Source organism: Salarias fasciatus, chromosome 5 (assembly GCF_902148845.1).
Source record: "Salarias fasciatus chromosome 5, fSalaFa1.1, whole genome shotgun sequence".
In the NCBI taxonomy this organism is placed as follows: Eukaryota; Metazoa; Chordata; class Actinopteri; order Blenniiformes; family Blenniidae; genus Salarias; species Salarias fasciatus.
The window spans coordinates 7,926,903-7,951,329 of record NC_043749.1 but is presented as its reverse complement, the minus strand read 5'-3'; the positions used below and the strand labels follow the sequence as shown (position 1 = coordinate 7,951,329).

The 24,427-nt window shown below is 43.0% G+C and overlaps 1 protein-coding gene across 14 annotated transcripts in view; it reads left to right on the top strand.

Annotated features, from left to right (window-relative positions):
- The first annotated feature begins 1,655 nt into the window (after positions 1 to 1,655).
- The window catches only part of cast (calpastatin), a 32,575-nt gene continuing 9,803 nt past the window's right edge, over positions 1,656 to 24,427 (top strand). For 2 of the 14 annotated variants that reach the window (XM_030092422.1, XM_030092421.1), the window contains exons 1-9: positions 2,433 to 2,584; positions 3,186 to 3,281; positions 19,762 to 19,830; positions 21,507 to 21,620; positions 22,935 to 23,063; positions 23,571 to 23,681; positions 23,971 to 24,012; positions 24,087 to 24,188; positions 24,285 to 24,365. In XM_030092422.1, the coding sequence (XP_029948282.1) occupies positions 2,561 to 2,584; positions 3,186 to 3,281; positions 19,762 to 19,830; positions 21,507 to 21,620; positions 22,935 to 23,063; positions 23,571 to 23,681; positions 23,971 to 24,012; positions 24,087 to 24,188; positions 24,285 to 24,365 (768 nt within the window). In that variant the 5' untranslated portion in view covers positions 2,433 to 2,560. Of the gene's footprint in view, positions 1,811 to 2,431; positions 2,585 to 3,185; positions 3,282 to 7,236; positions 7,393 to 13,396; positions 13,540 to 19,761; positions 19,831 to 21,506; positions 21,621 to 22,934; positions 23,064 to 23,570; positions 23,682 to 23,970; positions 24,013 to 24,086; positions 24,189 to 24,284; positions 24,366 to 24,427 lie in introns of those variants that run through there. The other 12 variants (XM_030092433.1, XM_030092424.1, XM_030092427.1 and 9 more) reach the window with 12 other exon arrangements.

Sequence of the window (24,427 nt, the reverse complement as noted above, 5' to 3'; positions counted from 1 at the left end):
AAGGGTATCGAAAATAGTTGGCTGCTCTTCTGTGTGGGACCCTGACTCCCCTTTATTTAATAATGGTAGATTACTGAGCGGTGGCCATTCGTTTTCCTGACTGGGAAAAAAACACCTAAAAACTCTTGGTGATATCTTTGGAGCAGAGGGGTCACTTCACCTCCTTTTTCTTTTATCTGCAGCTCAGAACAACTTTGAAAGACAGTGGTGTCCACTATCAGTAGATGGTGGAGGCCTGGTCCTCACTCCTGACTCTCCTCCGAGGACTGCAGATACACTAGGCGGGGTTTCTTATTTTTTCTTTTTTTTGGGGTTGTTTTGTTTGTTTAATCCGCCACACATATATATTATATCAATTTGTTCACCATTCCTACTGTTGTTTGAAGGCGTATGATTGCTGTGTTTGTGAGACATGCTGACTTTCAGAGCGTTAGCAGTCACTGGTTCTGCTGTGTTTTGTTCAAGCATACTCACTTGTCATTTAAAATAAATGAAATGTTTGCTCATAAAAAAAGTAATCCGAACTTAGCATCTGTTTTCCCATGTCATCTAACCATGGTGAAACTGAACAGAAGTTTAAGTATTTCAGATTAGTTCTTGCAGTGGAAGAGAGGAGACAGACAATGTGATCCAGGAGATCCAGGAGAAGGAAGTTGTTGAAAACTGAAGATCTGCTCTCGTGATTTTGCAAATAGACAGATGAGCTCAAGAAGACTCGCATAAGTATTTGTTACCTGAAATGGTGGCGGGTTGTTTCCCACCTGAAAGAAATAATTTTTTTCTGACTGTGAAACTGAAAGTTCATGGTCTGTGACTTTGTTATGACAGTCTGTTGTGGCTTTTAGTTTGTGTCACCATGGATCAGGGTTTGAATCTCTCCCCACAGTCTGTCTGTCTGTCCGATTCTTTAGGGCCTGACCCCAGGGGAAACAGAAAGCTTCCATTTATGAACCTCGTTCTGCAGAATTCTTCCTGTTTAAAGGACGTTTTTCCTCTCCACTGTCACTTATGCATGATCATTTAAATCCCTCCAAAACCAAACACTTATCAAAAATGTCCTGATTTTTACTAAACTAGGAGTCAAACAGTGCACACGCTTCACTGGAGGAATGCAGTTCTCAGCAGTCATACAGAATTCATCGTAACACCTCTGCTGCGTTTGAGTGTTGTAGTACCCGTTTATTCCAGGAGGGGGCAGCATTTTGCTTCACAGGTTCCTCAGAATGAGGGGAAAACCTGACTATCAGCTGTGAGTCAACTCTTCCCCTGGTCTGCGGGGCGTGTCACTTCCAAAAAAAAACTCCAGCCTGAGGAGAAAGTGTTGCGTGTTTCTGCGAAATCACATTAATACTTCTCAAATTTAACATGATCACACTTTTAATTCAGTCCATCCACCTCGTTTAGTCTAATCAATCCATCCTCTAATCACTCATACAATCACATTCTGAGTTCAGAACTTGAAAGTGTTTAATCACTCCTGTCAGGAAATGTTGAAAACGTTGTAGATTTCACAAAGTAGAACATGAGCAAGACCTTACACGCTTCAGCTCCATCTTAAAAACATGAAGGGGCGAAAAAAAGGTTCTAGGTGCTTCTGCCAGCCAGCTAGATCATCACACAGCTGAAGGTTTTCCAGCGGGAGGGGCAACCTAATTGAATCTCAGGGACGCTCAGTGTGCAGACTTAAAGAGAACCGAGTGCTCAAAGAAAAACTTCTAAACTTTATCCATCCTGGGGTTTGAAGATGCCACATAAGAAGAGAAGCCATGGCCACCATCACCACCAGAAACAGACGAAGGAGGACAAGGAGGTAAGGGCTTCATTTCTGTGTTTCATTACACTGCAGAGACAAAAGCAGATGAAAAGGAAAAGAAAAAGGAAAATTATCACTCAAACAAGATCAGACTGTGTGTGTGAAAACAGAGGAGGCGGTTCTGACATGTATTGATCATGTCAGTCTGCTGCATACTTCTCCGCATTAAGCTCCATTTAGTAAAACCAGCATCACTGGTTATAAACAGAGGTGATCTCAGAGGTTTGCTTCCTTCACCAAAAAAAAAAAAAAAAAGGAAAAGAAAAGAAAAAACCATCACATCTCAATGTTTGACAAAACAATAGCGCTTTATGAAACTCTTTGGAAACAATTGAGTGCGCGCGCAAAAAATGTTTTTGCGCTTGTGTGCGTGTATTGATGGAAACGATTAAGACAATAATCTACGCTGCTTTTATTTCTTATTAAACGTGGGAAAGAGAAACCAAGCTGGGTGCACATGCTCTTGTAATTAATGAGTAATTAGTTTATCGTGTGTGTGTGTGTGTGTGTGTGTGTGTGTGTGTGTGTGTGTGTGTGTGTGTGTGTGTGTGTGTGTGTGTGTGTGTGTGTGTGTGTGTGTGTGATGACAATGTACCGTGTCCGGGGAGTGGCACGCGGTTCGGGAAGGCAGGCAGGAGAAATAAAGGTATCGCTGTGAGGAGCTCGCGCTGCAGTTCTGGCAGCTTCAGCCTCATTTCTAAGCGGAGTGTGTGTGTTTTCTTTTTATATTTTGCCTCCTGGTGCATCATGGCGTACGCAGCGTACTGGCTTGTGAGTACAGCTCCCTCCCTCTTTTCTCTGCTTTCTCTTTGACCCTCTGGCTGTATTCCGACACGCTAAAAGTAAAGTTAAGCTTGGCACCTGTGTCCTTGTTGTTGCAGAAAACCAGCACGACTTGTCTGAAGCTGTAAAGGAGTTTGCTGGCTGCCCTTTAACTCTTGGCACCAGCTGCAGAATAGTTATCATTAAACTGAAATGAATGCGTTCAAGGGCTTTGCCTATATTCTATCACACACTGTTTGTACATGAGGGTGTGTAACTGTTTAAGCTGAGATAGACTTTGGGAAAAAAAATCATATCTGGTGCCATTTGTTACTAAATCAAAAAACAAAACCAAAACTACATTATTTCTGAATATGTAGTTAACGTTTCTCTTTCCACATAATGAAGCATGTTTTCTTTGTACACATACCATTTGATTGGGAAAGATAAGTTAAAAAAAAGCTGCTGATGATGAGTAATCCATTAGCACATTATTTTGCAATCATACATCCTGCACAGACATTTCCTTTCATTTCACTGCCAAATTCCATCAAACCCTACAAAACAACTTGCACATTCAATGACAAGTTCCTGATGTGTTTGTTTTTAGCAAAAGCAAAAAAAAGTTCTTCCTCCCAAGCTTGACAACCATGAGGGCCATAGTACCAAGACTCCATTCTACACTGCACCGCCCTACTATCGCAAGGTAGTACCCATCCCATTCTTCTCCTGCTGCTTGCTCAGAGGTACTTGAACGTGTGTGAGCACCGCCATGTGGGTTGGAGTTTTCTGATGCACCAGCATCTGGTTGAAATTGCTGTGAAGAGATTAAAAGTGAGTCGCTGCTTTTCAACTGATGAGCATTACCTGCAGTACTAGAGATGATACATGTTGTACTCAAGTAAAGAGCTGGAGCTGCACAGGAGTGTGTATGCCAAGGAAACTGTGTGTTTGTCTCCCTCTGCTGATTGCAGCGCCGCTTGATCCAACAGATGATGGTTTCTCAGATAAAAGTTTCTGAAACCTGTTCGACTGGAGATGCCTCCTGCTGCCTTCAATCCACAGAGCTCATTTTGTGTAAATTTGGAGTGTTTGGTTTTCTTCTGCCGCCCATTTAAAGTCCCGTAAAGAAAGACTTTAATTTTACCGTCCTCAGTTATCTTGTAGTTTTATTTAAATCCCAGCCGTGAGTCACATTTATCACGTTTATCTTTTTGCTATCTTATCCAAATGCAGTCGAGAGGTTAGATAAGAAGGCTTGTGTTCAGAGGTGCACGTGTTGAGATCCCACTGCCTATAGGTTACTTACTGTGGGTCCTTGAGCAAGGCATTGAGCCCACAACAGTTCCACTGTAGGTCTAGTTTCTTATGAATAAGTTTAGTTACTTGCAGGTAAATAATTTCCCTGAGAGAATAAGCAGAGTATGCTTTAATTCTTTTGATCTTGTGTTGAAAATAATCTTAACTTTTTAGACTTATTTTCCCTGTTTCAGTCACTGAATGAAGCACGAGTGTGAACCTTTGAACAGGGCGTGGGTGAGGAGGTGATGGGCGAGGTTGGTAGATATCTGTGGTGAAGACAGTAGTTACTGAAGAACGGCAGGAGTCTAAATATAAAGACGAACGCCAGCGTAGCAGGAATCCAGTTACATATCCTGTGCATATTCCTTTCTATACGCTGCTAGGTAAACACGTTGATGAAAACATCTCGGATTTCCACATTCGTTTATGCTCTGCTGATAGAGTTAAATGTGCTGAATGGATTGCCCTCAGTTCATAACAAAAAAAAAAAAAAAAAAAACAATCCAAGAAATAAAGATTTGGCATCAACATGCAGGGTTTCGTGTGTGTTTGAGAGATTACAGAACAACTCCCCTCATTTCCCATGGTGCACCAGCTTGTTATACAGGCTGGGTCGGTAGGCACCTCTCACTGACAAAGGTGTGTCTGTCTGCCTGACAGGGAATATGCCAGCCAGGGTGTGAATTATGTGGCGAAGCTAGTGTGTTGATGCACACACACACACACACGTGTGTGAGCAGACCCCTTTTATGCACAGTACATGTACGCAAGCATGAATGTAAAACATGCACGTGTGTGTGTGTGTGTGTTCTACAGGCGTTGTTTGTCTTTATTTTAGGCTGTCAAACGCGAGAAGAAAAAAAAAAAGATTTCAAGCAGCAGACCTGCGTGACTTCATTCCGACTCTGTGTGAACATGCAGGGCAATTAAACGGACTAGAGGAGGATTTCAAACGGTGACGCCGCAGCTTTGTGACTGGGAACAATCATGACAGTTAATCATGTCAACAGATTGTTTTACACACCTGATTTATCTAAATTCGGGTCAAGGGGTGCGGCTGCCAGTGCCAGCTGGTTCTGGGTACTGAGCAGCGAATGACCTTGATAAGTTATTGCTCCAATCCAGCAGATTCAGAGTCACCAACCCCGGAAAGTATGTGTTTGGTTTATGGGGTACCTGGAGACACAAATGGCTCAAAGACAACATGCAAACTCCACAAAGCCTGGAGTGAACACAGACATTCATGTTGTGAGGATTATTCAACCACTGCACTTATTTTTAAGCTTCATTATTACCCGTTTCATTTTCTAAAATAACATCTGCAAGTAGCACACATGAGTTAGTGCAGGAAGTTCAGCATGGTTATTATCAAAGTTATCCTTGACCCTTGATGCTAGTTTTTTTTTTTTTTTTGTCAGATTTGAATTTGGAGTACAATCCTGTGCTGTACATGTTGGAGTTTTCTGAAAGTTCTCCAGGGAAGTTTATCTGTGAGCTAAAACTTTAGTGACCTTTGTGTTTAATATGTATATTTTCTACATTTTCTTTGTGAATTTTGAAAAGCTGATTTATAACCTGCAAAATAGCTTCTTTATTACTTCCAATGAATTACTTTGATACTGTAAGAACAGAAAAAAAAACCGAACAAGCAGAGCTCCACAGAGATGTGTGACTTTGGAGGTACTTTTTTGAACGTGTTCATCACACTGACAGTGAAAATATCTGTGCTGGTGTTTTGTGATTTAGTTGAGTTTAGCCCAAAACAAGAAGAGTTTGTAGGTAGATTTTTTTTTATCTTGCAGGAATCAGAAATTCTTGCATGAGCTGGCTTGTGTGCGTCTATTGTTGCCACAGCAGAAAGCGGTGGACCCACAAACCTCTGGCTGAGATCTAAAACTTACAAGCTTCCATAAATATTTGGTCCTGTATGAGATACATCTGACAGTTTAACTAATTCATTTAAATTAATCATATGATTCATCACCAGTAATTAAATAGGAGAGACATCCATGAGGCTCACAGTTTCTCACTGTTCTCATCATTAACGGTTCCACCCTGATGTCTCAGGTTTTAAGACAAAGGATTTAATGTAGGAGAGGTTTACCTGGTCAGGTAACTTCAGTGACCAGTTTGCTTGTGTGTCACATAAACAGGAGTTTCATGTCAGGCTGGTTTAAACTCATTAGAAGTCGGGTGTGTTGTTTTCTTATTTTGCTGCGGCGAGCTTCTAAACAGAAGTGAAAGGCTGGGCTGACAGACTGATTCCTGCTCGCTGATTCACTGAAAGGCTGCATTGTCTTTGAAAACCTCGCCCGAGCGCTGCCTCCAGGGCGACGTTAAGTCACAGGTGAGATATGGCTGAGAATGCACTTTGCTCCTGCTTTGTCTTTAAATTACGTAACAACGCTGCAAGGAGGACGACGGGCTTCAGAACGTCATGCATTCATTTTTTTTTCCTTTACACTGTGCTAGTTAATATCACTCAATATTGTCTGTAGTTGAAGATATTTTAAAGCAGAACATCTGTTATCTGACGGTGCTGCATAGGTGAAAGATCGCAGGGCCCACGCCCATGCCCTGAGTCGGAATCTGTTTGCAATATGTCCATAGAAACACTCCCTAAATTCCTGCTTGTTAAATCTGTTTTGTTTGTTTTCGCTTTGGCTGTCAAGAGGAATCCCCTCTGTCCTCCACCTACAGGTTATCTTTGGCACAATGGAATGTTGATGTAATGTTGGTCCCATCAATCTGGACATCTCTTAAGATTTGATGTTATTGTTGCAAGAGAATAAGACTGAATAAGTGTGAGCTCAGCCCAGTCCCTTTAGGATCACAGTTGACAGATCATGTAACATGAACCCAAAGTTGGGATTATTACTTTATTATTACAGATGATTCGGTGGTTGCATAGGAAAAGTGTACATTTCTTTGTGTGTGTGTTGCTATGGTTGTGTGTGCTCAGTGCTCGCTAACTCCATAAATCTGGGTGTGTTCTTGTTAATGAGCAGCTTGAAAACTGCCCTCAGATGAAACCATCATATTTTTGGCTTGTTGTAAAGGCTGATTTATGCACTTGCACATGTGTGTATTAATACACGTGTGTGCCCTTGTGTGTGTGTGTGTGTGTGTGGGTTAAAGCTGTATCTGCTTTCCTGAGAAGCAGCTCAGATGTGCCCCTGACCAGGTGGGGTGTCAGTCCTGGGTCAGCTTCCTTCCCTTTATAGCCCGGAGAGTTACTGCCCAGCCTCTTGTGACTTCCACATCTGATCCTACCCTTCTGTGCCGGACGGCCACGCCCCCTCCAGTCCCTCTGCCCCTCCTCTTTTCTCTCTCCGGGTCCCTTCCCCGCCTGCTGGAAACATGCTGCAAGCCGAATAGACCAGGCAGAGGCTGACAGACATACACACACACACAAACACGCGGAGGCACATTAAGCCAACATGGGCCAGATACTGACCTGGATCCGGGGCCCGCGGGACGCCCCGACCCTGCAGGATGTGGCTGTGGAGGAGCAGGTGTGTGCAAAATGTGTGTGTGTGTGTGTACGGGTGTTTGAGTCATGATATGTGCTGAGGAGCAAATCCAAAAGTTTCCACGTGTGTCGGTTGGTTAATGTAGATCTGCCTGTTAGTAACAAAGCTCTTCTGTTAGTTCTGTTCATGTAGTTGGTACTGTATGTTCAACAAAGGAGCTATAGGGGAAAAAACATAGAGGGAGGAAAACTGTCCTGGCTCTAATCCAAGTCAAACCTCTCTCTCTCTCTCTCTCTCTCTCTCTCTCTCTCATCCTCTGCTGGAATGTCGGAGACTCTCGGTCAGCCTCTGCTGTTTTTGGTTGTCAGATATTAAGTAGAAGACAGGGACAAGGCCTGCAGTGTTTTGCTGCAAGTTGCTACAAGCACAAGCGAAAATGGATGAATTGCTCCTACATAAGCTTTCAGATGTCCGTTATGTCCAGAAGATTTTCCTGTTTCAGCTCGCTGGAAAAGAACATTTAGTTCATTTGGGATATTGAGGAAGTCATAATTGGATTCTAGTCTCATACTAATAGTTTTCTCCTGTGATAATCCGTAACAGCAGACGGCGCAATCTGAAAGGGTGTGTAGCTGGAAAGAGTTTCACTGTCTCTCATTTTATTTCTTTGCACAGTTTATGATAGCTCAGACTTCAGCTCACGTCCTGCAGCCCGAGTGTTTGCGGTATCTTTTGTTACTTTTTTTCCAAGTGACTGTCAGAGAATGTGATGGCATGGCGATAGGTAAGCTCTGCAGTTTGTTATCAGAGCTGTGTTAAGCCGCGCTCTCAGTCAGTATGCGATGACATTTAAAAATCTGGGAGGGGGATTGCTTAGAGAGCTCTGGGAGTTTCAGTGGGAGGGTTCGTGCTGTCTTACAGCTGTGTGTTCTCAGCTCTGAGCTGCAATGCTTATCCTCCTCCGACAGTGAGTCAGCCCCGACCATTATCACTTAACTGAGAGGAAATGTCTATAGAGAAAAGCATATCTCGACTCAACATGCATAATTAATACAGATGAAGTCAGAAACAGTTAAAACAACGTGTCAGTGTAGTTTGTGTTTTCTTGCGGTCACATACAGTCATTAAATCCAGAGTGATGTTGTACTATTTACTCTAGACATTTGACAGGTGTTTTTTGGAGATTGCGCTGAGACTGAAACAAGGCTGCAGGTCAGTTTTCAAGGAACAGGTTTAATGTTTTCAAAATCTAAATGTTCTTCTAATGTCTGAAGAACATTTTCTATTAATACATTCAGCACTTTTTGTGTTATTTTAAACTCACACTTGAATGTGCAGTATTCCTTAAATGTAATGAAGGTAAATAAGCTCATTGTTTCAGTGTCCGGTTCACTTCTGGTTCGCGCTCACAGCTCACAGCTCCCTTATTGTTGTTCTTGGCCACACCAGGCCATTATTTTCATTTACAAACACATCTCCCAAAACACTGCTATCAGCTCCATGCAGCATCCAGATGTAATTTTGAAAGAATCAAGGGAAGATAATGAAGAATTTAACAAACAAATAGCCACATATGCTGGTGATGGAGACTGAAAATCAAACAAAAATGAACCTAACTTTCTGACATCAGTCGGTAAATGATGTGTTTACAATTTGTTTCTAATGTGGACGTTCATTTTTTTTTTTTTTTTGAATAGAAAGCAGACTGTGTTCCAGTCGTTATCCAAACACTTTTGTGTTTGTTTAAAGGTTATATTTCATAGCTCAACTTTGAGGAAGTGCTTCATATCCCTCAGTGTTTATATTTGTGTTCACTAGTGTGCAGTTTTCTTATGAGGCGTGTTTTCTCCACCTGTTGATACATGGAACAAGATGACCCTATTGGAAATGGTGCAGCGTCTGGGGATCATCATTTACGAAACAGACATAACCACAGGTCCAGACTGAAAAGAAAACACTCCCCACAAAATATTCATGTTCAATTTATTGTTTTCACAATGTGGAAAAGAAAAACAAAAATTTAACTTCCATTTTATTTTATAGCTACTGTTGTGCAATCACAAGTCTCACAATAATACCAGACAACTTTCAAATTGTTTCATGTTGTGAATAACGTGGTATAAAAACATAAAATAAATGTCCCCGTCTGACTCTTAAAGAGTCAGGAATACTGATGGACTATGATTAAAAGGTGGTGTGTAATTCCCAGGAAGTGAGCCTCTGCTCCAAATCAGAGTCTGACATCAGACATGTGTGTGTGTGTGTGTGTGTCCTGACGAATCGGGCCTTGGGTTTCCCTCCCCTATATTTTTGATACTGTCTCCTGGGACCTGTGTCATGTGCAGTTCCCTGACATGGTGTCATCCAGGGTATGGATCTCAAAGTCTCAAAGACAGTTGAGCAAAAGTTCTGCATCCGAAGTACTGTTATATATGACTGTGTGTTTTAAAAACAGACTGAAAGGGGATGAGCTATATTGATTCGGTGGCTCTGCACCTCCAGGCTGTGTGTGCTTGTGCGAGTTCAGGAGAGCACACTGTGTACATGCGATTGTAAATAGCCTGTGAGCTCTGTTGATACATATCCAGCTCAGCTAAACATCAACCCTTCATTTCCTGTTGAATGTGTTATTGAATGTTTTGTCCCCTCGGTAGGCCGTGTGTTATTTCCCAGCTCCCGTCGTGACTCCACTGTCAGATTTCCCACCTCGCTGTCAGTTTGGCTTCAGCTCCGACTGGTTTTCACAGATTTTTTTTTGTCACGTCAGTCTCACAAAAGCAGCTCTGGGAATGCGCCCAGGTTTCTGAGCTTACCTGAAAACAAGCATCAGTGAGGCACGCTCGCTCAGGGCTCATTTTTGTTTACATCAGTCACGCTTCGTGGAAAGTTTGTAGCCAGATGATGTTTGTCCTGGACGTGGAAGGATCGGTAACGATGAGCCAGGCACCTCGCACTTACTGGAAATGGTAATGTGATATTACGATCGGGACTCCTGGTAGTGCTTCTCATAAACACATAAAAGCTGGTAAGCTGAAGTCAGTGACGACATGCTAGCAGCCGTCTGATTGTTGCTATTTTCAAATTGCTGACGAGGCTCAGCACTCATTTATCCTGCAAGCATTTACTCAGTTATGTAAAAGTCAGGCCTTTGTGGTGTGGGATGAAGCGTGGGTTAATGAAGCAAGGGCATATGTGCAGAGCTAAATTTAGAAACAGTACACAGACGTGCAGCAGAGGAAAGGACGTCTATAGATAAGTTTAAGTGTGGCAGGCAACGAGGCCACTTTTTAAACAGCAGCCATAATTTGTTGTCCAATGTTTGTTTTTTTGTTTTATAAAATTATAGATACACTGAATGATTGTTGTGCAGTCAGTCACATGTCCATTATGACCTTTAAATTACTGGAACCAGAATGCTTATTTGCTTTTCATACTAAAGCAGAAGACTAAACCTTTGTTAGATTGGTGAAGGTTTTAAGTAGAAGAGATCCATATTTAGATAGGAGCAGGTCACACTTGTTAAAATTCAATCAATCAATAAAATTCAGGGAAGAAACTAATCTCCAGTGCACAGGTGAGCCTAATTATACCAAAGACAAAAAAATCTGAGTGTGACGCTGGACTGGAGCTTCAAAATGACTCCATATTGGATCCTACCGGTTTTAAATCATGCTGATTTACCATATTTCCTGCCGCCAATAAATACACATACATCACTGTAAATGTTTAATGCTGTTAGTTAGTCAATTTATTGTGATTTGATGCAGATTAGATCACTTCTTTTTGAATATTTTTCAGTGAAAGGTACTTAAGTGAGGGATGAGACTCACACAAACCATTTAAACAAGTTTTCTTTATTCTCAGTTAATTTAATTTCTGTCATCCTTGAACCCAGAGCTGGTCTGGATGGGAGGATGAGCTGAAACCACATTTGACCTCATTGACATGAGAAAAGGTTCTTTAGTTTTACCCTTCAGTTGGGAAGAGGCATCTCCCTGACACCCCAGATGACCCTTTGAAATGAAATTTGACTGCTCGTATATTTTCATCACTTTCACCAACGTGCCCTTTAAATTGATTTCCCAACCACTGTCTTGGTATTTCATCAGATTTTCCAGGTTACCCTTGTCATAGATTTGACACTTCATCAGACTGAGCACAACATTGATTCTTCTCCTTTTCTACAAGTTTCAAAATACCAGGTTCATGCTGAGTGCAGATATATCACAGCCTCTGTTCAGTGACAAACAACCATGATTCACACACTTTTTCACCCTCGGCCTTCAGGCTAAACTCGTCTGCCAGTTAAACCTCTATATATTAGCTCCTTCGAATTAAAGTGCACATAGTCAGCCTTTCCCAAAGACCCACCTGAAGAAATACGACACCATAAACCTGCTAAGTTTCTTGTTGAACTCCTGGAAACCTCGCGTTTCCCTCCTCACTGCTCCGATTGGCCGATCGCTCTGAACGGGTGGGTCAGACTCGGTTCATTTGTTGTCAACAAAGATAAGTGTTGCCAGGACTACTAAAGCAAAGCACTTGGATCCAGTAGAAGCATGTTTTCTCACATACCAACACTCTCTCACTGACACATAAACACTGATGCAGTCAAAGGCACAAAAGTGGAAGACAGGCTCTGTGTTTGGGAATTCTAATGGGGCGAGATTTATTTTGAAGTTTCCCATGCACAAATATCTCTGTCGGGGAGGTGATTACACAACGCATTCAGGAGATCAGAGCTCTGCGTGTTTGTCCTTTTAAAGTTATTTTCAGGTGAACGTCCTTAAATCGCGACAGATTAGAGATCAGCCATGCTCTGTGGAAATAGAAATATGTCAACCATGCTCATTCCTAACTCAGGCTGATCTTCATTCGAGGTGATAGCGCAGCTTGTTAATCATCAACCTGTTGAGGATTTTGCTTTCGTAAGCATGTTCATATTCAGGTCAGAGGCATCAATGAGAACTAAAAATTCAGCTTGAAGAGCCATTAATTATTTCTACACACATTTGTAATAAATCTCAGTTCATGTGCTGCATTTGAGCGAGGAGACTAAACAAACACGACAAACACACTCGTCCCAGCCTTTTGTTCATTCAGCACAAATCCACAGTCGGATACTTCAGCTGACAGACACAATAAGCGTTTGCTGTAGTTCCACATGACACAGACATCCTCTTTGTGTTCATTTAAGACTCATTTTGGACACAAGGGGGCGCTGCTTTTTCAAAGCCCTCCTCTCTTAGCATGTTTTGACATCTTTAGTCTTGTAGAGTGCTCTGTCTGAGGTGTAAAGCCTCTGGGTTAACTTTAGCATGTCTTTAACTCATCAGTGCTGTGCATGCTGGGTGTGTATGAGTTTGCAGAGAGGGGAAAGTTTTCTCTGAAAATCTTTCATAACCTCTGGCTGCTGTCCAGACGTAAAGCTTCCTGTCGGATCCTTTGTCCTGCTCCTACTTTGATGGCCTAGGGGGGGGAAGAAAATGTTGACCATTCATTTCCTGACAGCTTCGACTTCTCTGCGCTGGCTGTTCTTTGGGTGTGGTCCGGTCTGCATGTGACGTCCTCCCTCCCTCTCTTCTTTTCTTTCCACACTCATGCTCTCTGCCTTTGTTGTTGGAGTGGCTGTGCAATCTGGATTCCTGAGGAGTGAGTCTCGCAGGCACACCCAGACTCTGCCAAACAGCACTTTTGAAGCAAATCCACTCCTGCCTCACAGTCCAGCTGTTTTTGCCTGATGCGGACCGTCGTGTCTGTAATCAAAATACAAGTGACTTCCTCATTGAATCCCGCCCTACCTCGGCTCAAAGTTTCTCTCAAGCTGGCTCGTTTAGTGTTCGTGGCAGCTGTGGGCGTGTCACTGTGTGTGTGTGTGTGTGTGTGTGTGTGTGTGTGTGATCGCCCAGCCTGACTGAGCCTGCTCTGCTGCCTGCTGGATGAGGAGAGGAGGAGCCTGAACACTGCAGGGCTTGTTATGCTGAGTCCAAGAGGGCGGAGCACCAGGTTTTTTCCCTGCTGGGTGTGTGTGTGTGCGTGTGTGTTTATGTGTCTGTTTACATGCGTGTGTGCGTGCACGCATCGGTGACACACAGTGTGGATTAAAGTATCTGTGAAGTGAAGCTACGTGGGGAGAGCTACTCTTATACGCAGCAACACACAAAAAGGGGACACACAGTCACACTTATGGTACGTATTGAGGGGATATCTGCTGTTTGGTGTTTCTGCTTGTGGAATTGCTTCCTGTTTGACTGATACCTGTCAGATCAGCTGAATGGCTGACTGCTGAGCGGCACAGTGGGTGGTCAGATCCAAGGTTCGGCAGCTTATTGTTAATTTAACCACAATCCTCCGTGTTGTTGTGGTGGCAGAGTTTTAAAAAAAATCTGGCACTAAAGCGCTGAAATGTCGCTGTTGCTCTTCTGAAGCCTGAAAACAGAGGTTGCTAGGGTGACAACAAAATAAGACCCAAGTAAACAGTAAATACTTGGTTTAATCTGGATAACTATTGAAAAACACAATCCTGTCATAGTTTTTTTCTTTGCATATATCATCTTGGTTGGATTGTAGTTGTTACTGTCCGGGTTTGTGTCTGTCAAAGTGGACTCATGATTAGGTGAAACTGATGGACGAGTGTGGCAGAAATACTAAAAAAAATGTGCAAGAGGAGTGCCTGTGTCTGCCCTGTATGACTGACTGGTAAAGTGCATGTTGGGTCACAGCCCAGAAGCCACGCAGTAAAGTTAGCTTTCAGTAACAAAGAGTATAAAAGGCAGCATGTCAGCTTCGCCCAGCTGTCTGAACTCCTCCGTCCATTAATTCTTTTCCCCTCTGCTGAGTTGCGTAGCCTCGTGGCTTTTTTTTTTTTTTTTAAACACTCCTGCTCTACGTTCTTTCCTTGTTACACCGACAGCAGCTTTCGTCATTTCCACCTCTGAGCCCGGTTGATCCACATTACCACTGCCGGCCCTTCAGAGCAGCCTGCCAGTGCTATTTTGAAGCAGCTGCAGGGGGATAACTAACCAAGCAGCCTGTTTCCAGCCGTTTTCACATGTGCGCGTTTGGGGCCGGTCGGGTGGGGCGCAGCATTAGTCATCACTTTTCATAACAAGGCCTATCGACTTGCTACAGTTGTTGCTGGATGTGCCGCATTGTTTCTTTCCGTCCGACAAGCAAAGCCATCATTCAGACAACGGTTTCGAGGATCCACCTACATGCAGCTACCATTCAAGTACTGAAACAGGATATCACAGGCACACACACACAGCTTCCTGTGGATGTGAATGGTTTCAGGCAGCACTGTGCCACTCTTACCCGCACCGCTTCGCTGCACTGCTGTTGGCTCAGGAGTCATGTGCTTGAGATCTTAAAGCCATGTGTCTATTTTAACTTCACTCACTTGAGCTTTTTCCAACTCAGTACCAGAAACACGTTGATATGGGTGTCCTGTTCCCAGCTGGTCAGTCAGTCACTGTTTACCTCCCTGGTTACCGTTGCGGGTGATGAGTCGCTGTGGTTTATAGTACAATGTGTGATTGTATGTGAGCATCTTCTGTCTTCCACACGGTGAAGTGATGTCCTGAAAACTGACCGTTGGGCAGCATGGTTTAGTCTTACACCAATACTCATATGAAGTATTTGTTTCATAAATGATGGTCAACTGGTGCTAGAGAATGTGAAGCAATAATGTCTCTCTGGCCAGATGCATGCATGCCTCTTTTTATTAGAATTACTGTAATAAAATGAGTCGATGGTGTGTTTGACAGCCTCAATGTGTCTTCTATAAAACAGATACAGGTCAGGTACCGGCGTCTTCCACAGCACAAGCAGAGTTTCCTCCAGGTACCCCTGAGATTGCTGTTTGTATTGTCTGCACCCTTTTAATTGTGTCTGTGTGAAGGACTGAAGGAACGCCTCACGGTGCAGTTTAACAAGATCACATCACGAGATGCAGAAATGACTCAACGTTGGCACAGCGTCAGTAAAAACACAGATTCTAAACGATGGTATTGAGAACGGGATTTAAATCGCAATGTGAGGTGTTCCTGTTTGCACAGTCCACAACAATTGAGTTCATGGTTTTGTCAGTTGGTGAGAAAACTTCTGTGTTTATGGCTGAAGTTAGAAACCATATTCCCTGCTGCAGGGACTGTTTCTGGGCTAAAAATGTCTTGTTTTGGAGTCGTAGCAACAGGGATTTCAAAAATTCAACTCTTGCTCAGCCTTTGTTCATCTTTTATGAACATGAATGGAGAGCTGTTTTGTTTTATGTGTTGCATCAATGTTTTACTTTGAACACAAGTTTATTGCATTTAGACTTATATATCTCACTTGTTGGAAAAAATAAATGTTGCACGACCTCAGTCTGACTCGATAAACTGCTGCTTTAAATCAAAGTGGCAGGAGGATTGGCATCGTGTGAGTTATTCTTGTCATGTTGGTGTGTGGTGTTTGCAGTGTGTGTGTGTGAGGATGCACAGTCTGTTATCTGTGAGCTGCTGCAGGACAGGTGACACCAGGAATGCAGGAATGCAGCAGTTTAGAGTCAGCAGACAGAAAGGTTGCGTAGTGGGCGGCTCTCAGGTGAGCAGCACATGCAGTCTTTGTCGGGTGACACAAAACTTCTGCTTTGACTTTTGAAGTACGAAGCAAAACTCTGCAATTATGACCGTTCAAGTTCTTGAATCAATAACTCAGTTTGAATCCTATAAACTGAAATATATAACATTGTGATGCTCTTTTTTTTTTTTTTAAAGGTGTTCTTAGATGACGAATTAATCGAAGTCGATCACGCTTACCATGTATGATCTATTTTATTTCGACCGCATGAATAATTTTTTATTCTGCTAGCATCAACCCTTCCGTGCAGTTTCCTTAAGTTAATTGTGGCTCTGATAAACGGTGTGTTTGTTGACATGTTGACGTGTGCAGCTTAACCTGTCTTTGCTCAGCTGGCTTAATTGTGCAACGTCTTCAGATGTCAGACGGAGCCTGGAGGGGAAGCCATGATGTTTGTCTCCTAGGTTCATATTTTTAAAGCAGAATCCTTCCTGACTGACATGAATGCAAACACATATGTATGGACCTCGCGCTTCAAATCATGACTTGCTTCAGAGAGGTCAGAGTGCAAAAAACAAAACAAAAAAAACAACAACAAAGCACGCTCTTATAGGTCCCGTGCTTGCGTGTTTTTCCTCAGTGGACTCCTTTCATATGACTAAATAGCAATGAGTCAACAAATCCTCTGGGTTAACTTCCTGTAATATCAACCAGTTCAGTTACTATTAAAGAGGCGTTCAAAATATAGCAGATTTGGGTTTTCCAGAAAATTACCGTGCCATCTCTAATATTTGTGAGTAAACTTCAAAGCAAGTAATTGTATAATTTATACCGATATTGATGTGATTGTTGTAATGATGCTGGAGGCTGAAAGGAGAGAAATACTGCAGCTACCTCCACAGCTCTAATCTAATGTAATTTAAATACAAAAATACTTTTATTACAGATAACGTTGACTCAGATGCTGAATACCAGACTTCAGCAGGAGGACGCCAAACATTGAGCTAATGTGCCAACATTAATATGCTATGCTATTTATAACTCCGTGATGATCAGTCAGATCCAGTTTCTCGATGCGTCATCATCAAGATTTTCAACGTTACTCTTCTAATGACCACAACTTCTGGTTATTTGCTTGATGTTCAATTTGGAAAAATACACATCAGGAGGTGTTTTATTTACATTACAAACCTGTTCCTTTTATGTTATTTTATTAAATTTTCCACAATGTATTTTTTTCCCCCTTAGCTATCCCCAGATTAACTCTTACAAAGGTTGTGGACTTCCTTAATGACCTTTGACCTGCCAAAACATTGCAGTGAAGCCAAACCCTGGAAACTCTCTGAGGAACATGCCAAAAGAAAATGTGCCAAGAAATGTGTCAAATTAGAAAACTTTAAGGATCAATTGTTGTCAGAAAAACTGAAAACCCTAACCACAGTTAAAGCTTCACCCCCTTTATTTTATTCAGTTTCTCCAGAATTCAATATCTTTACTCACACAAAGACGACATTTTGCGGTCAAAAGTCAAATCTTAGTCCATTAAAACACTTTCTGAGGGAAAACACTGGATGTTTGTGTACTTATGTTTGTGGTGATAAGGTCATTCTAACCTGATATCAGTCAATATATTGTATCTACAACATGGAGGTATCAGTCTTTAAATTGATGTCTTTACTTGGACTTGAGCGTAACCTGATTAGATAGAAGAGGTCAGAGTTCAGAATCGTTATCTCCCTAAACACGTGCCCATAACGCACCAGTTATTTCAGAAATCCTGCCACAATCTTCCATAACTGACGAGGAAGGTCAGCGTCAGCAGCATGGATCTTGACATCTCTTTGCCGCTGTAAGAAATGTCTTTCCGTCTGCTGCATGTGTTTTGCCGGGTGGCAGTGGTTTGATGCACTCATGATGTGATCATTCTAGCTTTGTCACCATCAATATTCATCTCAGTAACGACATGATTTCCTTTCTGCAGGAGATGCTGTGATCTCACTTCCTCCTCTATGCCACTTCCTCTCCGTCTCTCTGATTGTTTCAGATGTGACGACTCTGTGTCGCTCAGCTAATGTGAAACACAAGCGGGGAACAATTTATGTAAAGATGCCTAAATCTGATGATTGGGCGTGTTGTAGGAGCAGAATGAACTGAGTGGGCCTGTTATAATTCCAGGAAGTTCAGAGGTGAAGTGAAACCGGAGGAAACGCTCGGTGCGGAGAGGGCTGGGTCCAGACCGTGTTTCTGTTGAATGTAACAGCAGTTTGTGATGCAACCTGTCGCTGTGCTGCATGCAGCCATTTCTAAATCTGAAGTCTCAGATTGCAGATTTGTCTGATTCGTCTCACTGCGCTCACCCACAGTTTTTATTTCACTTTCCTCACTTTTTAGTCTTCACTCTCCTTCCTGTCAGTTTTGCAGAAACGCAGTCTGGCTCAACAGGTTCCCTCACTGACGGCGCTGCAGCGGCTCCAAGCTCTCATAATTCTCAGTCGACAAGCCTTTTTATTTTTTTACTGTGTGATTGCTACCGGCTCATGCTTTTATATCTCATCATCCATTTTATCGTCTGAACACACCAATCTTTACTATCGGGCGGGGTTGGTTCTGATGTGAAGGCGGCGGCCGTCTGGTACAAGCAGGTAACGTGTCAGGGTGGAGGCGCCGCTCTGCAGTGGGCTGGGCTGGGCTCTGCTGCACACAGCTGCTGTGTGTGCCAAAAAAATGTTGAGCGATTCTCTAATAGAAATAGGACAGAAATTGATTGAAAGGCATTTATTTTACTTACAGATGTCATTTTAGTTCCTTATAAAGTGGAGCCCTTTTCCTTCTGTGAACCCTTGATTGAAAGAAAGAAGTTCTACCCTTAGTGGAACAAGCTTGAGTACAGAAGCGTAACAGCAATGGTGTAATGATTGGTGAATATCCAGCAAGTGATTACTTGGCTTGAGACAAAGTATGTGGGGAATGAGAGCAGAGGGGGCTGTGTGTCTGTGGGGGAGGTCACACACTCTGCTTCAGGTTCCTCTCCGGTGTAAGGCCCTGTCATCTCATCACACAGAGCTGTGTTGATACAGTTTTTCTATTAGTTTTATGATATTCAACATTAATCTGACATTTTACGGATACAGATAATATAAAAACTAAAGGATGGATTACTTTATGAGCTGAAATAAAATTAAATAGCAATCTGTCATTCTATGGTAAATATCTTTTTTGCACATTTTTTTTTGCACTCTCCTCCCTCAAAGGTTATCTCAGAAGAGCTTTTCAAGAGGAAATCAGAGTCAAAGGTCTCAGCAGCAGTGCCAGTGTTTGGATTATATTGCCTATTTGAGGAAGTGTGTGGACACCACTGCTGCTTACATGAGAGCATGAGAAATGACTGGATCTTAGCCCTGTGAGTTCACACCTGACGTCTGTGAGTTTATTTGGGGAGGATTGCATCAATTGACCGCTGTTTTCTCAGCTGATAGTGGAAGGTAAAATAGCTGTTTCTGGTTCTAGCTGCTTCGATGAAAACGTCACATCAGTTTTATTCCTTTGTCTTTGATCTCTGTTGTCAATAAAACAGCCACTCCCTTCAGCCGTGAGCCCAGCATGCTCGATGTGTTTATTAGCATTTTGAGGCATGTCTCTCGGTCTCATCTGGCTCAGGACAGTATTGTTGTTGCATCATGAAAATTTGTGAATTTTTGTCTCCTTTTGAGAAAATCTTAGCGTGATTGTTTGGTCTTGTGGAATGGAGCTGTTGTTCTGTGTCTTCTAAAACGTGACGTTGGTTTTTTAATGGCTGCCTCACGTCTAACACCTCCGTCTTACTCTCTCTCTCTCTCTCTCTCTCTCTTGCAGTCGCAGCCCGGCCAGGCCACACCCAAACCGGCAGCTCAGGTCTCCACCGTGAAGCCTGCACAATTCGAGGTAGTGCATGTTCTCTGCAACACTTCCACTCACTTTTCACCGCCGTCCCAGCCTTCTGGAGAAACTCCTCTACTTCCCATGTCGGTCTGACCCCTGACCCCCCCCATTATCTTAACTACGCTCGGTGTTGTTGTTGCACACCTTCCTGTTCCAGTAAAACACTGCTTTTGCTTGCGAAAATATCCTTTAAGTTGAGCAGCAGGAATCTAGTGAGATGTGTGCTCGGTAGCACTTAAAAGAAAATGTCCCTTTTCCTTCCATTCAATCAAAAAGAGAGACAACACCCAGTTTAACCTATAGAAAGACCTCTGGAACAATGGATCAAAGCAGGTGCCCCTGTTTATTTTTCTTGTTTATTGGATTTATTTCTAGATGAAGGGTGAGAACATTAAATGTATTGTGGTATTATGTGGACAGAAAAAGTCTAAACCATAAAATTATGGATGGTCTGGTTTTTAACTGAACAGTTCTGCCGACTACCATCCAACATGCACGTCTCTCCTCGTGTTAAACCGTCAATACTTTCTAAGAGACTGATTGTCAATGTTGTTTTCTTTACTCCCACACACACTTTCAGAAGAATAGTAAATACAAAACACTGCTTGTGGAGGTCGACTTTTGCAGGATACGTCATAACATGTATGCAAAAATAGATACTAGGTTATTGAATGGTGCTGATTTACGTTTAATCCTGGCTTTTTATAAACTCAGCTCACATTAAACAGTCATTAATCTTCAGCCATAAGAGCCTCTGGTTAGCATCTGACCTGTTTGACCCTCTGCATTCCTCATGGCTGACTCCTCCAGAGCAGGGTTCAGCCGCCATGGAGCCGTATGCGAGTTATAAACACTGCTCACGATTAGGATTAACCCTCCATTTATATAATTTTTCTACTTGTTTTCCAATTTGAACATACATTCCAGCATCGTAGCATCAGAATTTAAAGACCTGTGAAGTTTCTACAGGTTTCTTAAAACTATGACAATAGACAATAGACAAAGGAGAATCATGAGACGCAACTCAAAAGGTTTCCAGCTGGGAAAGTTTTCGGTTGAATCGAGTCACTGGGTTATTTTCTTTTTCTTTTCATCACTATCAAACTACATGTGCTTATCTGATAAATCATTGCATCTTATCGTGCAGAGATACTGTCATAGTGACTGGCATGAAATTTGCTTCGTGGAACTCTGAATAAACATCTGATGTCCAAGTAAAGCCAACCACAGAGGTTTTAGCTGTCTTCCAGGTTTATTAGCTGCTTCACTGTGCAATATGGATTCATTCAACCATAGAAAAGTAAGTTTGCCTGCACAACTGCTCTGCACTAATTTCGAGGAGACGATTGCTGCAAAAATACCTCAGTCAGCAAAAAGTGATGCGATCATTTATGTTTACATGTGACATCGTGAAAAAAATGGAGAATTGAGATGAGTATCAACGTGTAGGAGAAAAGTTTATAAGGAACAGAGAGTGCGGATGTGATCCAGCAGTTTCACTGAGTGGTGTAGTTTCCTGCATAAAACACAAGCTGCTCCTCTTGTGGGATGAACCTTCATGTGGTAAAATCCCAGGATTGACCTTTTGACCTTCTCTCATGGCGTTGCATATTGTGGTGGCCACACTTGGTGCGAGCGTCCAAAGCTGAAGATGATCCGGTTCTCCTGGTGCGTTGCAGACTTCATCCTCAGGAAGTGCCATGGCTACAAAGCCTGGAGAGGTTACCGCGGCGACAGGTGGATCCGCCGGCCGTGGCGTGACGGTGGGAGGAAGCGCCACAGCTGGAGCGGAGGTAGACGGACTCCGTATGTCTGAACGGGAGTGGTGGGCGCTTCAGGCCTCTGGGTGAAACACGAATCACTGCTTTCCTTCATGTCACAACGCTGCCGCTGTGTGCACGTCCCGGGGCTCCTCCTCCTCCTCTTCCTCTCCACTGCCTTCATCCTCCGTGCACCCCGTCTCTTTGGCTCATCCTGCCACCTGTCTTGACCCTTCCCGTGGGTCAAAGTTCGAACGCTTGCTGCGTCACATTAACGAGCTGCTGCGTCGTCTTGCTTGAGAGGAAAGCTCTTCACGGCCCGAGGAAGCTGACGACGACATGCAGTAACTTCTCTTGTGACGTTCTTTAAGCTTGCGCTCTTTGGTTGTAGACTAACGCTGCGCAGGCCGGTGCTGCTGTTACTGACATGTCACTAGCAGCGGTGCGAGATCTTAGATATATGTCAAAGGTAAAGACGTCATCAAGGCCAAGTAGCAGTGAGCAGCTTCAGTAATGTAAGATATTCCATGTTCAATTTTCCTCTATTGCTCAATGTATCATTTCCGTTTGTTTCGATCAATACTTTTGCCCTTCACCATTTGTTTCATCATGATCCGTTCTCAAAAGTTAAAATGAAACAAGTCTTCCTGGAAAAAACAGCGTCTGATCCGCATGCTTTCCCCTCTTGCTTTCTCCAAGGAGCCGCTCTTTGAAATCAACTGGCCTGCCACTTCTTCATGTCTTGCAGATGCTCTTGATGATGATTTATGGAGTTGTTCTTTTCATCTGTTGCCTGTCAATGTTTCTCATGTCCTTAGCTGCAGCAGCAGGTTTTGTATTGAGGTTGAAATGAAACTGTGTTTCTAAAAGGTGGTTTGTATATATTTTTTTTTTTTTGAAAAAGCTTTGGTGCCTTCTAACAACCAGTAATGTAATACTTGCCAATAATGTCAAAAATTTTGGACATTTTCAGTTTCATAAATCAAAAATGTAATAACATGATAATAGTGTAATGAGATATTTGATATATTAAGGGAAAATATTTTGTCAATAATGTAGTAATGCATAAATGGAGCTGTGTTTCTTAGAAATCAAAGCCTTTTGACAGGTTTGGTGCAGTTTGCTTATCAAAGATGGTTAGTGGATGGGTTGGGTGTCATTCATTCACTGAGAATTCATATCCTCCAAACTCTCGATCTTTTCTTTGTTTTCACTGAGTCTTTTTGTATTACTGAAGACATGCGATATTTATTTATTTATTTATTTATTTTAATTTTCTGGTGACTTTAGAGTTGGGAAACTTTAATTCTTTTTCTTCCTGAGTAATCACTGGCTGCGTGTTTGTAGACGGCGCCTGTGTCCCAAGTCAAAGCTCCAACCGCGGTTCCTTCTGCTCTCAGTGGAACATCTGGGAGAACCACTGCTTCTGGCACCACAGTGGCACAAACTAAAGGGTCTCCCCAACTCTCCGCTAAGGTAGACTCCACCACAGCGGGCTCGTCTGATCACTGTGGCCTGCATGACTCGCTCGAGGTGTCTCCGTAAAGGGATCCCCCTTTTTTTTTTTCCTTCTATGAGAACGCTCAAATGCATCCTTTGAAGATCTCTCTCGGAGCTTTCTTATAAAACCCATCATTGCGGTTTTCTTCATGCTTTGGAAACAACCCTTCCTCCGGAGACAAAGTCCTTTTTATTCCTCGCTGCACAAGCCCTTGCTCAGCATGCCTGCTCTTGCTGTATTTACTCATGCTGTCCATTGACGCCACGTACATCATACGTGTGAGTCAGTGAGAGAAAACAAGAGACGAGGAGAGCTTTGAAGTTTGCTCATTTCGTTGCTCAACACCCGCCAACACATCGAAGTGAATGTCATTGAGCTGGTGGAGGATTGCTACCGCTGGAGTGGGCTTCTCCATTTCCTGTTTTTCACTTGTTTCCTGGGCTTTATTATTAAATTTGTGATGTAAATTCATTGTGTTTTAGAGCTTGCTTGCTGGCACTACAGTCAAAGCCGATGCGAATAAAGCTAAAACTCCTTTAACATCCGCATCTCTGTTGGAGAAGAAAGACAAAGCGACACCAACGCAAACAAAGGTAGAGCTTTATGGGACCAAATATGTGGGAGACTGTTGCTTTTCCTGTGGAGAAAACCGACGGATCGGCTCTTCGGATTGAATATTTCATTTGTGTACTGAGAAGATGGCTTTTGGACTTGGACAAGGTTTATTTTTGTTGATGTAAAATACTTTTTATTTTCTTTACACTTAGAAAGGTATTAAGCATTTCCTTGACTTTATTTTTGATTTATTCACCGTGTAACGGGAGTTGAAATGCTCTACCTTCAACAGCGCGCTGGGTGTTTGACTCTGGACTTGTGTTTCAGGTGCAGGTGGAGGTTCCTTCTGCAGCAGCTGGAGGCAAACAGGTAAAGTCTTTGGAATTTTACTCCATAAATGCATGCTGCCTGCACCAGTGTGCTGAGTTGTGTTGCATGTGCAGGCGCCTGACGCGGATCCTTTCGATGCCTTGGCCAACATCCTCCCCTCAGCCGACACTGTCGTACGCCCGGAGCCTGTATACACAGGGCCGGAGGTCAAAGAGGTACAGCGTAGCCGCGTAGTGCATGGAAGTGCAGACGGTTAACTCACTGAGCTGCATGGATGTGGCATGTTTAACCGTGTGGTGCATGTGTGGCAGAGCGGCGTCACATCCGAGGAGGCTGTGCGTTGTGGAGAGAGGGAGGATACGCTGCCTCCGGGCTACAGATTGGGAGATATGGTCAGTTTGAGCCTCCTAACGCCCTCTGATAGTCGTCGATATCCTCTCTCGTAGTGACTGCT